The 12190-nt window shown below is 46.2% G+C and overlaps 1 protein-coding gene across 6 annotated transcripts in view; it reads right to left on the minus strand.

Annotated features, from left to right (window-relative positions):
- Positions 1–1280: 1280 nt before the first annotated feature.
- SLC35F4 (solute carrier family 35 member F4) overlaps positions 1281–12190 on the minus strand; it is a 130208-nt gene continuing 119298 nt past the window's right edge. For all 6 annotated transcript variants that reach the window (XM_071559356.1, XM_071559355.1, XM_071559353.1 and 3 more), the window contains 4 exons: positions 7603–7728; positions 6288–6480; positions 3962–4051; positions 1281–1719 (listed from right to left, as the gene is read on the minus strand). In XM_071559356.1, coding sequence (XP_071415457.1) covers positions 1478–1719; positions 3962–4051; positions 6288–6480; positions 7603–7728 — 651 coding nt within the window. In that variant the 3' untranslated portion in view covers positions 1281–1477. The remainder of the gene's footprint in view (positions 1720–3961; positions 4052–6287; positions 6481–7602; positions 7729–12190) is intronic.

Below are 12190 nucleotides of genomic sequence, written 5' to 3' on the forward strand. Positions count from 1 at the left end.
TGTGTGCTCTCAGCCCACCACTATTGCCCCACCAGTGTCTCCTGTTCCATAGAATTCACTTTTTCAGAGTATTTTTTTATGTCCAGCTCCTTTCAGAAGCAGCAGACAAGGAGCTGGAAGAACACACTCCAATATATCTCTGGGTTTAATGCACAGGGAATGGCTGGTTGGTTGGTTGGTTGGTTGGTTGGTTGGTTGGTTGGTTGGTTGGTTGGTTTCTACAGCCCTCATTTTTCAGCCCTGTGATAAAAGAGCCCAAGTTTTGGGATTTGTAACACACACACAAGTATTTTGTCAGCTCTGCTGGTTGCAAGAACAGTTTGGACATGAACGTTATAAGATTAAAAAAAAGCATCAAATGGGAGAGTAAAATAAAAAAGTGCTTTTGTTATTATTTACATGACTATTCTTTTTCCTGACAGAAATACTGACAATAAAAAAAAACCAAAAACCACTTGCTAGTTGCTAATCAAACTCCCAAGCTGTGGGCAGCAGAGCCAGCAGAGTTCAGCAACCTGTGATATTTTCCAGTTGTTTTGATTCTCCCTTAAGAAATAAAAAGGAAAAAAAATACTTGTCTGCATATCAGAAAGACAGTCCTGCATGGTCAGTTCCAGGAATGCTGTAAACCAGCCTAAATTACACAGCAACAGGCTTAGGGAAGGGACTGGGAGATTGGTTGGTTTGTTTTGGCTTTTGAAAGACTTTTCCACAGTGGAGGTTCAGAAAAATGTTAGTTTGTCCCAAAGCTCTGGAAAACAGGAACTGACATTTCCCAGAGACATCAGCGGTCCAGGGTGTTCCATCTCTCCTGAGAAGCTTCTTGTTCAGTTGGGAGTGCAGATTTTCTGGGAGAAAATGAGGTAAATAAAGCTCTTTTTTGGCTTTACTAAAGTCATCCAAATTCTAGCACCACTTCTAGAAAGGTGGTGTTGGAAAGAGTGGTCTGGGATGGAGGCTTCATGTTTTGCTGATATTTCCTGGTAATAATTCCAAATATAAGCAAGACCTTGGGGGATCTATCATAAATGAATACTCAAAACTGCCAGCAGAGGTTTGGAATGGTTTTCCAAGCCCACTCCCTCACTGAAAGGTCATTTCATTGAAAGCAAGACGAGATGATCAATTTTGAGATTTAGCTGGAAACATCCAAGATTTGTATCCTTGAGAACGGCCCTACTTTTGCCAGCAAAAGGAGATAAATGATGTAAACTTGATCCACATTTTAAACCCAGCAGTTCATTCAGACATGAGTCGAAATGTGGGCGTTTCTTTATTACAAAACATTTTATTGTCGTTATTTACACCCGTTCCTCGCTAAGTGTATAAATGTAAACATTTCTTATAGATGTGTTTCTCTTATCTTACAGTCCACCCCTTGGTCAGGTTAAATGTCATTTTTGAAGCATACCAGTAGTGAGGGGATTTCAGCCATATTCACAGAATATACACTGCGTGCAGGGGAGCTCCACCAGCCCTAGGCCAGTGGTATAGACACTGTCCCATTGGCTCTGCTCCTGCTCCTCGTGTGGACGCTGGACTCTGTGATGTCATCGGCGTGATCCTCGCTCTTCTTCTCCTTCAGGCTGTTGATGAACCTCAGGGTTATCTCATCCCATTCCTCAGGGAGCAGCATGAGCAGGAACCCAATGCAAATGATGATGGTGGCTCCCAACCTCACCACGCTGAAGATCATTTTGTGCTTCAACAGATCCACGGCTGGGGGGGAGAAAAGAAGGACCACATCAAACCAGCAGTGGGATGTGCCACCAAAACCAGGATAAATTCAACTCTCTAACACTGTTTTCTTAGTATTGGAAAGCAGGCATTACTTTATTACTTTATTATTTATATATATTTATATACTGTAATAATGATAATAATAACTTCTTCTTTTCTTCTTCTTCTGCTTCATCTTCTTTATCATCTTCATCTTCTTTTTCTTCTTCTTCATCTTCATTCTTCATCTTCATCATCATCTTCTTCTTCTTCTGCTTCATCTTCTTCATCATCTTCACCTTCTTTTTCTTCTTCTTCATCTTCATTCTTCATCTTCATCATCATCTTCTTCTTCTTTTCTTCTTCTGCTTCATCTTCTTCATCATCTTCACCTTCTTTTTCTTCTTCTTCATCTTCATTCTTCATCTTCTTCATCATCATCATCTTCTTCTGCTGATGCTTTTTCTTCTTCTGCTTTGTCTTTGTCTTCATCTTCTTCATCTTCTTTTTCTTCTTCATCATCTTTTTTACCTTCTTTATCTTCCTCTTCTTCTGCTTTGTCTTCATCTTCTTCATCATCATCTTCTCCTTTTTCTTCATCTTCATTCTTCATCTTCATCATCTTCTTCTGCTTTTTCTTCTTCTGCTTCGTCTTTGTCTTCATCTTCTTCATAATCTTCATCTTCTTTTTCTTCATCTACTTCATTCTTATTATTATTCTTTTTCTTTTTCTGCTTCATCTTTGTCTTCATCTTCATCATCTTCATCTTTTTCATCTTCATTCTTCTTCTGCTTTTTCTTCTGCTTCGCCTTTGTCTTCATCTTCTTCATCATCTTCATCTTCTTTTTCTTCATCTTCTTCATTCTTCTTCTTTTTCTTCTTCTTCTTCGTCTTCTTTATCTTCTTCATCTTCTTCTTCCTCTTGTGCATGTGGGGTCACTCCCCAGACATGCACACTCACTTTCAAAACTTTTCACTATTTATACATTTTTAGCAAACAAAGGATTAATGTTCTCAGGCTGTAAATTACATAATTCTCTTCATTAATTAGCGTTCTATCTTCTACTGGTTATTGACTTCTTGCTTCACATGCTAATTAGTCCACATTTCCAATCTTTTTATTATCTTTTACACAGACAGAGAGAATTGCAGCAGCTGCTGAATTGCCTTTGTCAGTTTTTCCCTTGTCTCTGATTCCCAGTGGATGGGTGGTGGCATCAGAGCAGCCTGGCACGTCTCTGTGACCCACAGCTGCAGCCTGGCTGTGACAGTGGCAATGTGGCTCTCAGATGTCCCCAGTGAGCAGCTCCCTGAGGTCAGAGACCAGCTGTGACCTGACACCACAGCACTGGAAGTGCCACGTCTCTTGTCTCTTCCAACCCTCACCACCTCATGCAGGCTCTGAGGAACCTGGTGGGGTCCAAGCCTCAAGGTTTCCATGGGGAAGGGTCTATGAGGAGCAGCTGAGGGAGCTGGGGGGGCTCAGCCTGGAGAAAAGGAGGCTCAGGGGGGACCTTCTGGCTCTCTGCAACTCCCTGCCAGGACAGGTGAGTGTTGGCCCCTTCTCTCAGGTAACAAGTGACAGGACAACGGGAAATGGCCTCAGACTGAGACAGGTTGGATAGCAGGAATATTTATTCACTGGAAGAATGGTAAGCACTGGAATAGGCTGCCCAGGGAAGTGGTGGAGTCACCATCCCTGAAAGTTCAAAAATTACTAGAAGTGACACTTCACTATATGGTTTAGTGGCCATGGGGGTATTTTTTGAAGGTTGGACTTGATGATTTCTGAGGTCTTGTCCAACCTTAATGAATCTATGATTCTGTAACTTCTGCTCTGAGAGGGAAGGCACTTCATGGTAACTCTTTATCTACAACAGGTCACATCAGAGGAATGTTTCCTTGGCTGCACAGAGCACCGATGGGGACACAGCAGCACATGGGCCAGAGAGCTGGAGTTGGTGCCTCCAAGCTCCACAACCAGCACCAGGAGCACACCTGAGCCCTTGGGCAGCCTCCTACAGGTACTGACTGCCCTCAAAACAAATTCCTCTTTGAAAACCTGCTCACATCGTGGAGCTGCAAGGCTGGGAGGGTGGAAGGGCAGAGATGGGGCTATTCCACAGGACAGGGCTCTGGAGTAGATTACCATGAACACACCATACCCTGATGCCAAGAGATGTTGGCTGTTTAGGCAATGAGCTGCCTGTGTGCCCGTTTTGCCACCCCCAGCCGAGGTACCTGCATTCCCAGGGACGCTGAGCACTGTGCCGATGGAGATCAGGATGGGGTAGGTGAGCACCACACCAACGTTCACCAGGATATTGAAAGCTGGGGAAAAACACAGGAAATGACACATGATTGCAGGGAAAAGCACTGGAGTGAGACATTTCTCCTGCACCTTGACCCTACAAAGCAGGATACATCCAACAGCATGCCCAAGTGGCCAAGAAGGCCAATGGGATCCTGGCCTGGATCAAAACTAGCATGGCCAGCAGGTCCAGGGCAGTGACCCTTCCCCTGGACTCTGCCTTGGGGAGGCCACACCTTGAGTGTTGTGTTCAGTTCTGGGCCCCTCAGTTCAGGAAAGAGATTGAGGGGCTGGAGCAGGGCCAGAGAAGAGCAACAAGGCTGGAGAAGGGACTGGAGCACAAGTGCTGTGGGGAGAGCCTGAGGGAGCTGGGGGTGTTTAGCCTGGAGAAGAGGAGGCTCAGAGGTGACCTCAGCACTGTCTGGAACTGCCTGAAGGGAAATTTTGGCCAGGTGGCGGTTGGTCTCTTCTCCCAGGCACTCAGCAATAGGACAAGGGGGCACGATGGGCTCAAGCTCTGCCAGGGGAAATTGAAGTTGGAGAGCAGAAACAAATTCTTTGCAGAGAGAGTGCTCAGGCATTGGAATGGGCTGCCCAGAGAGGGGGTGGATTCCCCATTCCTGTAGGTTTATAAACTGAGCTTGGCCGTGGCACTGAGTGCCATGATCTGGTAAAGGGACTGGAGTTGGCCCAAGGGTTGGACTCAATGATCTCGGAGGTCTTTTCCAACCCAATCCATTCTATGATTCTATGATCAAAATCCATACCACAATGATAGAGCTGTCACAAAGTGATGGGGTTTGGGTTTTTACATATGTGTGAAATGAGTGGAAGTTCTGAGCCCTTAAGAGGCAGAGCTGGATGGCCCTTCACAAACTGTAATATCAGGGTTATCACACTCATATTCCCAGCTTTGTCCAGGCTTTAATCAGGTACCAACAACCTGGTTTTGCTGCCAGAAGGCATCACTTCTTTCCCTACCAGAAGGATGGTGATCCCAGCCTGGCCTCTTGGCTGGGTCTGTGTTTTTTTCCATTGACATTGCCCTGAGGAAAGGCTGCACACCAAAGGCAACAGCAGCAGGGAGTCATGCTCTAAAGGACACTGAATACAATTAGCTGATGAAGTTAACTGTGCACTAAGCAGACTGGAGCAAGACCAAGCCCTTGTTGCCACGTTGAAGGCAAAACAAAAGCTGACAGAAGTACAACCTTTAATTTATGGATTGGTTTTTTTTTTTACATGACACCATTCCCAGCCAGCTCCCATTTCCTTTGAGATCAAAAGCAACGTGTAGAAACTTCAAAAACCTTCCCTCTGGTCACACAGTCCTGCTGCTGAGACTCTTATGTAAAAGGAGCACAAGGTTGCTCCTCCTTATCTGTTCCCTCGTGGCTGGGATTATACACTTGGGCAGATGGCTGGGGGATAAATTATCCCTACTTTTTGTCCCTCACAAAGGTGCTCACAGAGGAGGTGAAATTCTGGTTCAAGGTTCTCCCACAGCTCAGGTGCCAGCCTGGACACCTCTCAGGATGGGCTGTGTACCAGGGAACCACATTCTCTTTGCTTCCATTTAATAAACGGGTAGTGGAGACAGAAACTTCTTCAATTATGAAATAATAGAGACTTTACTAAAGGAAAAGATGTTGTTGTTGTTATAGCTGGAAATTGAAACACCCTTGGGCTGAATCCAGCAGATCCTGGGCCTGGCTGGAGGATGGCAATTGTGGCTCAGGAAGAGGGACCATTATGGAAGGGCTGTGGGAGCCCTGCCCAGAGCCTGCAGCACCCCCAGAGAGGTGCCCCAGCACTGGGGGTCCCTGTGCCAGTGCACAAACCACCCCCAGAGTGTGCCAGGAGCTGATGGGAACACACAGCCCTTTGAAATGGCATTTAGAGCAGTCAAGCTGTGCCAGAGACAGGGGAACTGCTATGGAACTACAGCAGGGATGAAAAAGTGGACTATTACCATGGCTGCTTCATGTTCACTCCCTGCTATTAGTATTACTATTCATTATTAATTATCATTATCATTTATACCTTAATTATTAACTATATATTAATTCTTCCTATTATTTCAGTAAGAATAATGAAAAATATGAATCATTTCCAAGGAGTCCCAGTGCAAACTTCATCTGTGAGAGAGCTCTGATGTTTAAGGGGGCGGGGGAGGAATTGTTTGTGCCAGAGGCTCATTTTGTATTGGTGGGGGAACAAGTGATGGAAAAATGAGTAAATTTTCTTCTCACATACCTAACCAGAGACCAGCCACTCCACAGAGGTAACCCCAGGGCACAGCAGAGAAGGGGTACCAGTACTCCACCTTTGTAAAATACAGGATGATTGGGGTGACAGAGATGAAGATGAAGTTGAAGAAGCCCAGGGTAGACACGAAATGAGCTGCTTCCCCAAAGTTGGCACTTCCAAGGAACATTTTGAACAAAACCTGCAAAGAGAGGAGAGGTTCAGACTTTGTGGCTGTCATGGAATCCAAGTTCTCCTGCACAGTCTCCATTCCCTTGGGAAGAGTGGGGTGCAGCACAGAATGTTACAGACCAGCCCTTTCCCCCGCTCCAAGAGTTTTTCCAGGGGATTTTTGGTCTGATTTCTGCCCTTTCCTGTGTTTCAGCACAGCATGGAACACCCTGTCATTACTGTGGGGATGGCTGAGTCTGTGTAACAAATTTAAGACAAAGTGCCAGGAGAAGCAAGTGTAGGAGAACCCAGGAAAGACCAAGAAGAAACCAAGAACCCAAGGACAACATCATTCGTGCCATGAAGTTACAGGACTTGGGCTGTGTGTGGCACTGTTAGGGTTGGGAGGGGACTCCAGGGACTTCTCCAGTGAGAGGAAGGTCAGCCAGGAGGGATTCACTTCAGGCACCACAAACCTCCTGGAGGATTTGTCCTGCAAGAGCCTAAATTCATGCACTTTGAGTGACTTGTGAAAGGCCACAACAACTTTATTAGTGAGATTAGAAGCTGGGAGGCAACTTCTGATCCCACGACAACTAACTCCAAAATTTACACACACTTCAGGCTCCTTGAGCCACCTTCAGCCCAGCTTGTTTCTGAGACATGACTCTGCCTTCTCTATCCTTCACTTCCCAGAGCATCCACGACTCCCAGGCAGAGATAAAGCCCTGAATGTCTCAGTTGTGCCAAGCTCACACCAGGGCTCCAAGCCCAGCATTCCCAGTGCAGGTCTGGGCTGAGCCCTCCACACCCACTGGAGGAAAGCAGCATTTCCCACATCCAGGCTCTCCATTCTACACATGGAAAACCCCTTTGAAATGGTGCTTTTAAACTGCATTGGCATGACTAAAAAATGATCTTAAAACACCTTGGAGTGTCATGGAGTTTTCACTAAAGACTCACAGAGCAAAGCCATCCTGAATATTGGCAGATGACAATTAATTACCCTCCCGGCTGATTCCTGGTGTTGTGACATCACCTGGTCACAACATGAATGATGCAGTAGCTAAAAAATTTATTTTACAGCCATTCTCTTTGCACTCTTGAATTACACTAATGAATATAAGAACCCCAACAAACAGTTGTGACCTACCTTGTACAGGGCAGAGGTGGAGGCTGATCCCACAGCATATGCCACCCCGATGATGGAATCGCCCTGGAAACCATCTGCATATGCCATCATCACAATTCCTGTGATTGCCATGATTGCTGCAACTATCTGCACAGACAGAGCAAAGCAGAGTGAAGCTCAGGGCCACCTCAGCCCATGGGAAGAGATGGTCACTGTATGGGGTTCCCATGAGGGTCACTTGCTACTTGGAAATTTCTTGTTTTCCCTTAAAGAGGGGAAATCTGGGAGAGATGTAAAGCATACTGGAAGTGTGTGCACTGGAGTGATATGGATCTATAGCACTGTGGATTCTCCTGGGACCTCCTGACAGAACATCCATCACCATGTATTTTATCAGCTAAACATCCACTCTGGGGAGATGGCTCCAAGATCAAGAAGTTTTAAGACATGTCCAACTATACCACAAGAGAAATACTTAGCAATGCCCCAAATTTGACTGAGAGTACAAACATTAGATGGCCAAACTTTCTGGACATCAGTCCAAGGGAATGCCAGGATACCCCCGAGAGCTTTTCCGGGCTGTTCTGGCTGTGCCCTGCCAGCTTTCTTGGACAGACATGACCAAAACTCTTCATGAAGCCTTTATCTTTGTGCTTGGGTTTCTGGCCTCATTGGAAAATCCCAGACAGGGCATCTAAGGAGCTTCAAAGAAAAAGGTCAGGGATAATTAAATACATCATATCTGAAATCCTGAGTGTTGATTTCAAGGACCTCAAGGAAGCAGCAGGGAGCCCAATGTGTTTTATCCTTTGGAAAACTCTCCCTCTCTACCTAATTGTCCTCAGCAGGTAAATATGGAGAGTGAATTTCAAAGACACTGAATGCCCAACTTTCATGGAGTGCAAAGGAAAAGGTGTTTCTTGAGCCAGTGTACAACTCCTGAGCCAACCCTGAATGGGCACTTTGTTTCTTGAAAAACATTGTTGAACTTTAAGAAATATTTAGTACTAGACAAGCCCGAGCTTCACGTGCTTCAGCCCACAGACTTTAAAGGCATCTTGACCCAGAATTCCGACTTCCAGAGCTCACAGTTTGACCAGGAGTCCCAGACCAAATCCAATTTTTTCCCAGACAAAACAATTTCAGCAGAGGCAGTCAGTAGAGCAAACCCATGTTTCAAGGGATGCCCAGGACAGGGACAAACACCTGACCCAGGTAAAGGTGCCCATACACAGGGGGACAATGGGGAACCCAGAATCAAATCCCAGGGTAGAGCCAATCCCTGAGACTCCAGGTAAAACTTAGTGCTCCCAAATCCCACAGGTATCCAGGCCAACATCTCCTGGGTGCAGCTTTGAGTGCTTCCCTCTCCCCATTACCCCTATTTTACCAGTACCTGAGGCACACAGGTACCCCCTGGCACTGCAGTGGTTGTGCCAAAGGCACTCCCAAACCACACTGCATGTTTATATTCCCCCTCACTTCCATTTCAAACATCCAAACTCCAAGATACAGGTGAACAAAGCTGCCACCTAAACTGAAGATATTGTTGATACCTCCAAATTCACCATGAAATGGCACTTGAAATCCAAGTCCCCCAACTCAACGAAGAGGGTTGAAGTCACCTGTGGAATCAGAGTTTCTCAGTGGTTTGATGAGATCTGGAAGGGATTTAGTAAGAGGGGACCAGATGGTTCTCCCCTCTCCTTCCCAGGATAACACACACCAACAGTCAGGCCATCCTGGGAGACTCCCAACCTTGAAGCAATGCCAATTACACTGAGGACCCTCAGACATCCCTGGCCTCTCCTCTCAGCTTCCAGAAGCCTCCCCGTCCCTGCTCCAGTGCCTGGCTGGTTTCATCTCAGGCTGCACCACGCAGAAATTCAGATGCAGCATTTCAGCTGTCAGCTGGAATATTTCAGCTGCAATACTTCAAGCAATGTGTCTCACAAGGCAAAACAGAAGAGTCCAATGTAGTTATTCCTCCCTTCCAAGGGAAAGGATCAAGATGTAACTCTTAGAACACTCATCACTCCATCCTTTCCTTGTATTAGTGAAAATTAGCAGGAGCATCATCCCCAATTAGGAGGGTCTTCCTATTGGGAAAAAGTCCTTCCCAGTCTGACTACACCAAATTTAGAGAGCCAGTTTTCTAAATTAATCAAGTATTTAGAAGGCCAAGAACTCTTTTCCCCTGAAACAACTAAAATGATGGACACATATGGAGCAAAACCACCTCATGAGACACTCAATAAATAAGACCTAACACCGAAAACAGCAAGAACATTGTTGAAGTTCCATGTTCAAAGCCCCTCCTGCACGTTCCCAGCACATCTGACCCCTGCCTGGCAACCCTCAGGTGTTTGCTTTGGAAACCTGAGGGCACATCCTGTGCTGCTGGGGGCTGACAAGCAGCAGCAAGGTCACAGGGAAGCAAAGCTGGTTGTTGCAGCTGCCAGCTCGTTAAATAAGGCTTTTAATTAATGCAGGAGGGTAGTAACTTGCTTTTGAAGCCTCTTAGGTACAGAATGAATGAACTCTTGCTTCTTTTTTTTTCCTGGAAGACAGCAAGGCCAGCCAATATTTTGCTCAGAAACATTTTTCCCATGTGGAGCAGAGCAGAAAATGAGGTGCTGTAGAATCACAGAATGGTTTGGGTTGGAGGGGACCTTAAATATGACCCAATTCCAACACCCCTGCCATGGGCAGGGACACCTTCCCCTAAACCAGGTTGTTCCAAGCCCTGCCCCCTGGCCTTGAACACCTCTAGGGAAGGGGAAGAAACCTGTCTCCAGGCTAAACACAGGCTTTTCAGGGGAGAAAAATGTCCCAGACCACTCCATGTCTACCTCACTAGCACTGATTGAATTTTATAGATGAAACCCAACCAAGGGCTTAAATATGCAAACAGATAAGCATGTGGCTAAATCTAAGCAAAGCAAGCTGAGAAATACTCAAATTTGTGAGGTCTTTGAAATACCTGTGCTTGCTCTGAGCCCAAGATGTCGAGACTTCCCAGTGTAACATGGATACATTTTTAACTGGAGCCAGAGATGCTCCAAAGTGTCCAAGCAAAGACCAGGGTGCAGGCAGGGACTGTGCTGTGTGTCCTTACCCAGAGCTGTAGGTACCTCAAGGTACCCAATTTCTGCCTGCACTACTTCTATAGACAAATAGAATTAGAGAATCATTAATGCTGGGAAAGACCTCATTGAGTCCAACCCTTAACCCAACACTGACAGATCCACCACTAAACCCTGTCCCTAAGCAACACATCTATGAGGGTTTTGAACACTTCCAGGGATGGAGAGTCCACCATTTCCCTGGGCAGCCTGTTCAATGCCTGAACACCCTTTCTGTGAAGAAATATTTCCTCATATCCAATCTAAACCTTTCCTGGCACAACCTGAGGCCATTAGATGTATAGTCATGGCTATGTCTGTCCTTCCCAGCTGAATCCTCTTTCTCCAGTGCTGTTTCCCTCTCATGGTTTGGGTGCTACAGCTTCAGCTCTGAGGGCACTGCAGGACACACAGTCCAGGTAACTCAAACAGCCAGAGTAGCCCCTTTTGCAGCTCCAGTGCCTCCATGGGTGGGATTCAGCCATACCACAAGGTGCCCATCAAGACAAGTTTGGGAAAATCCAGCCCCCCAAGCCTGGCCAGGAGTGATGTGCCAGGGGATCAGAGAGATCCACATGCCCATGGGCATCCATGGGCAGTCTGGGAACTGCCTGCAGCCACCCCAGCTGGGCAGGGAGCTGGGAATGTGCTGCAGAGCCATTGAGGCTGCTGGTTCTCCAGCCAGGCAGGTGAGGCTGTCTCAGGTGTGGCATGGACATGCCTGATGCTTCCCAAGCTCTGGAAGAGCTGGAAGGAACTTTGAAAAGCTGAGTCCCTGGGTGCTGAGGGTTTCTACAAAAACATAGAATCATAGAATGAATTTGGTTGGAAAAGACCTCCAAGATCATCAAGTCCAACCCTTGGGCCAACTCCAGTCCCTTTACCAGATCATGGCACTCAGTGCCACGGCCAATCTCAGCTTAAAAACCTCCAGGGATGGGGAATCCACCCCCTCTCTGGGCAGGCTCAGAGCAGAAGATTAAGTCCTTATTTCTTTCAGTCTCCTCACTGCCCAAATCACCTAAATACCCTTGCTCTGAGAGCCTTTGGGTGAGAGCAGCAGAGGCATCCAAAGCACAAAACGCTCAGGCTGTGCTGCTCTGTCGTGTTTTAGCTCTCAAACACTCTCCTCTGTGGTTATTAACATCATTAAGTGTTACTCTGGCAGGAGAGCTGCTGGAAAATGCTGTGAATTACCTTTCCAGCAGTGGGTCTCCAGAATCTGCCAGTGAGCAGCAAAGCCCCGTTCCTTTTATGTGCAGAATTTGCTGCTCGCTTTTGCTGCTGGGGTTTTCTTTGTGCAAACCCCACGGTGTTTTACAGCACTAATACTAATGCATATTTATAGCAACCTTTTTTTTAGGCAGTGAAAAATAGCTAATAACTGAAAATAGCTTTTACTTCTAGGTTTCTTTAAGAGGGCAGGCTAGGAAAACACAAGAGCTATGCTTGCTCTTCCAGAAATACGTTGCTTTGAGACAAAA

This window comes from Pithys albifrons, chromosome 6 (genome assembly GCF_047495875.1).
Source record: "Pithys albifrons albifrons isolate INPA30051 chromosome 6, PitAlb_v1, whole genome shotgun sequence".
In the NCBI taxonomy this organism is placed as follows: Eukaryota; Metazoa; Chordata; class Aves; order Passeriformes; family Thamnophilidae; genus Pithys; species Pithys albifrons.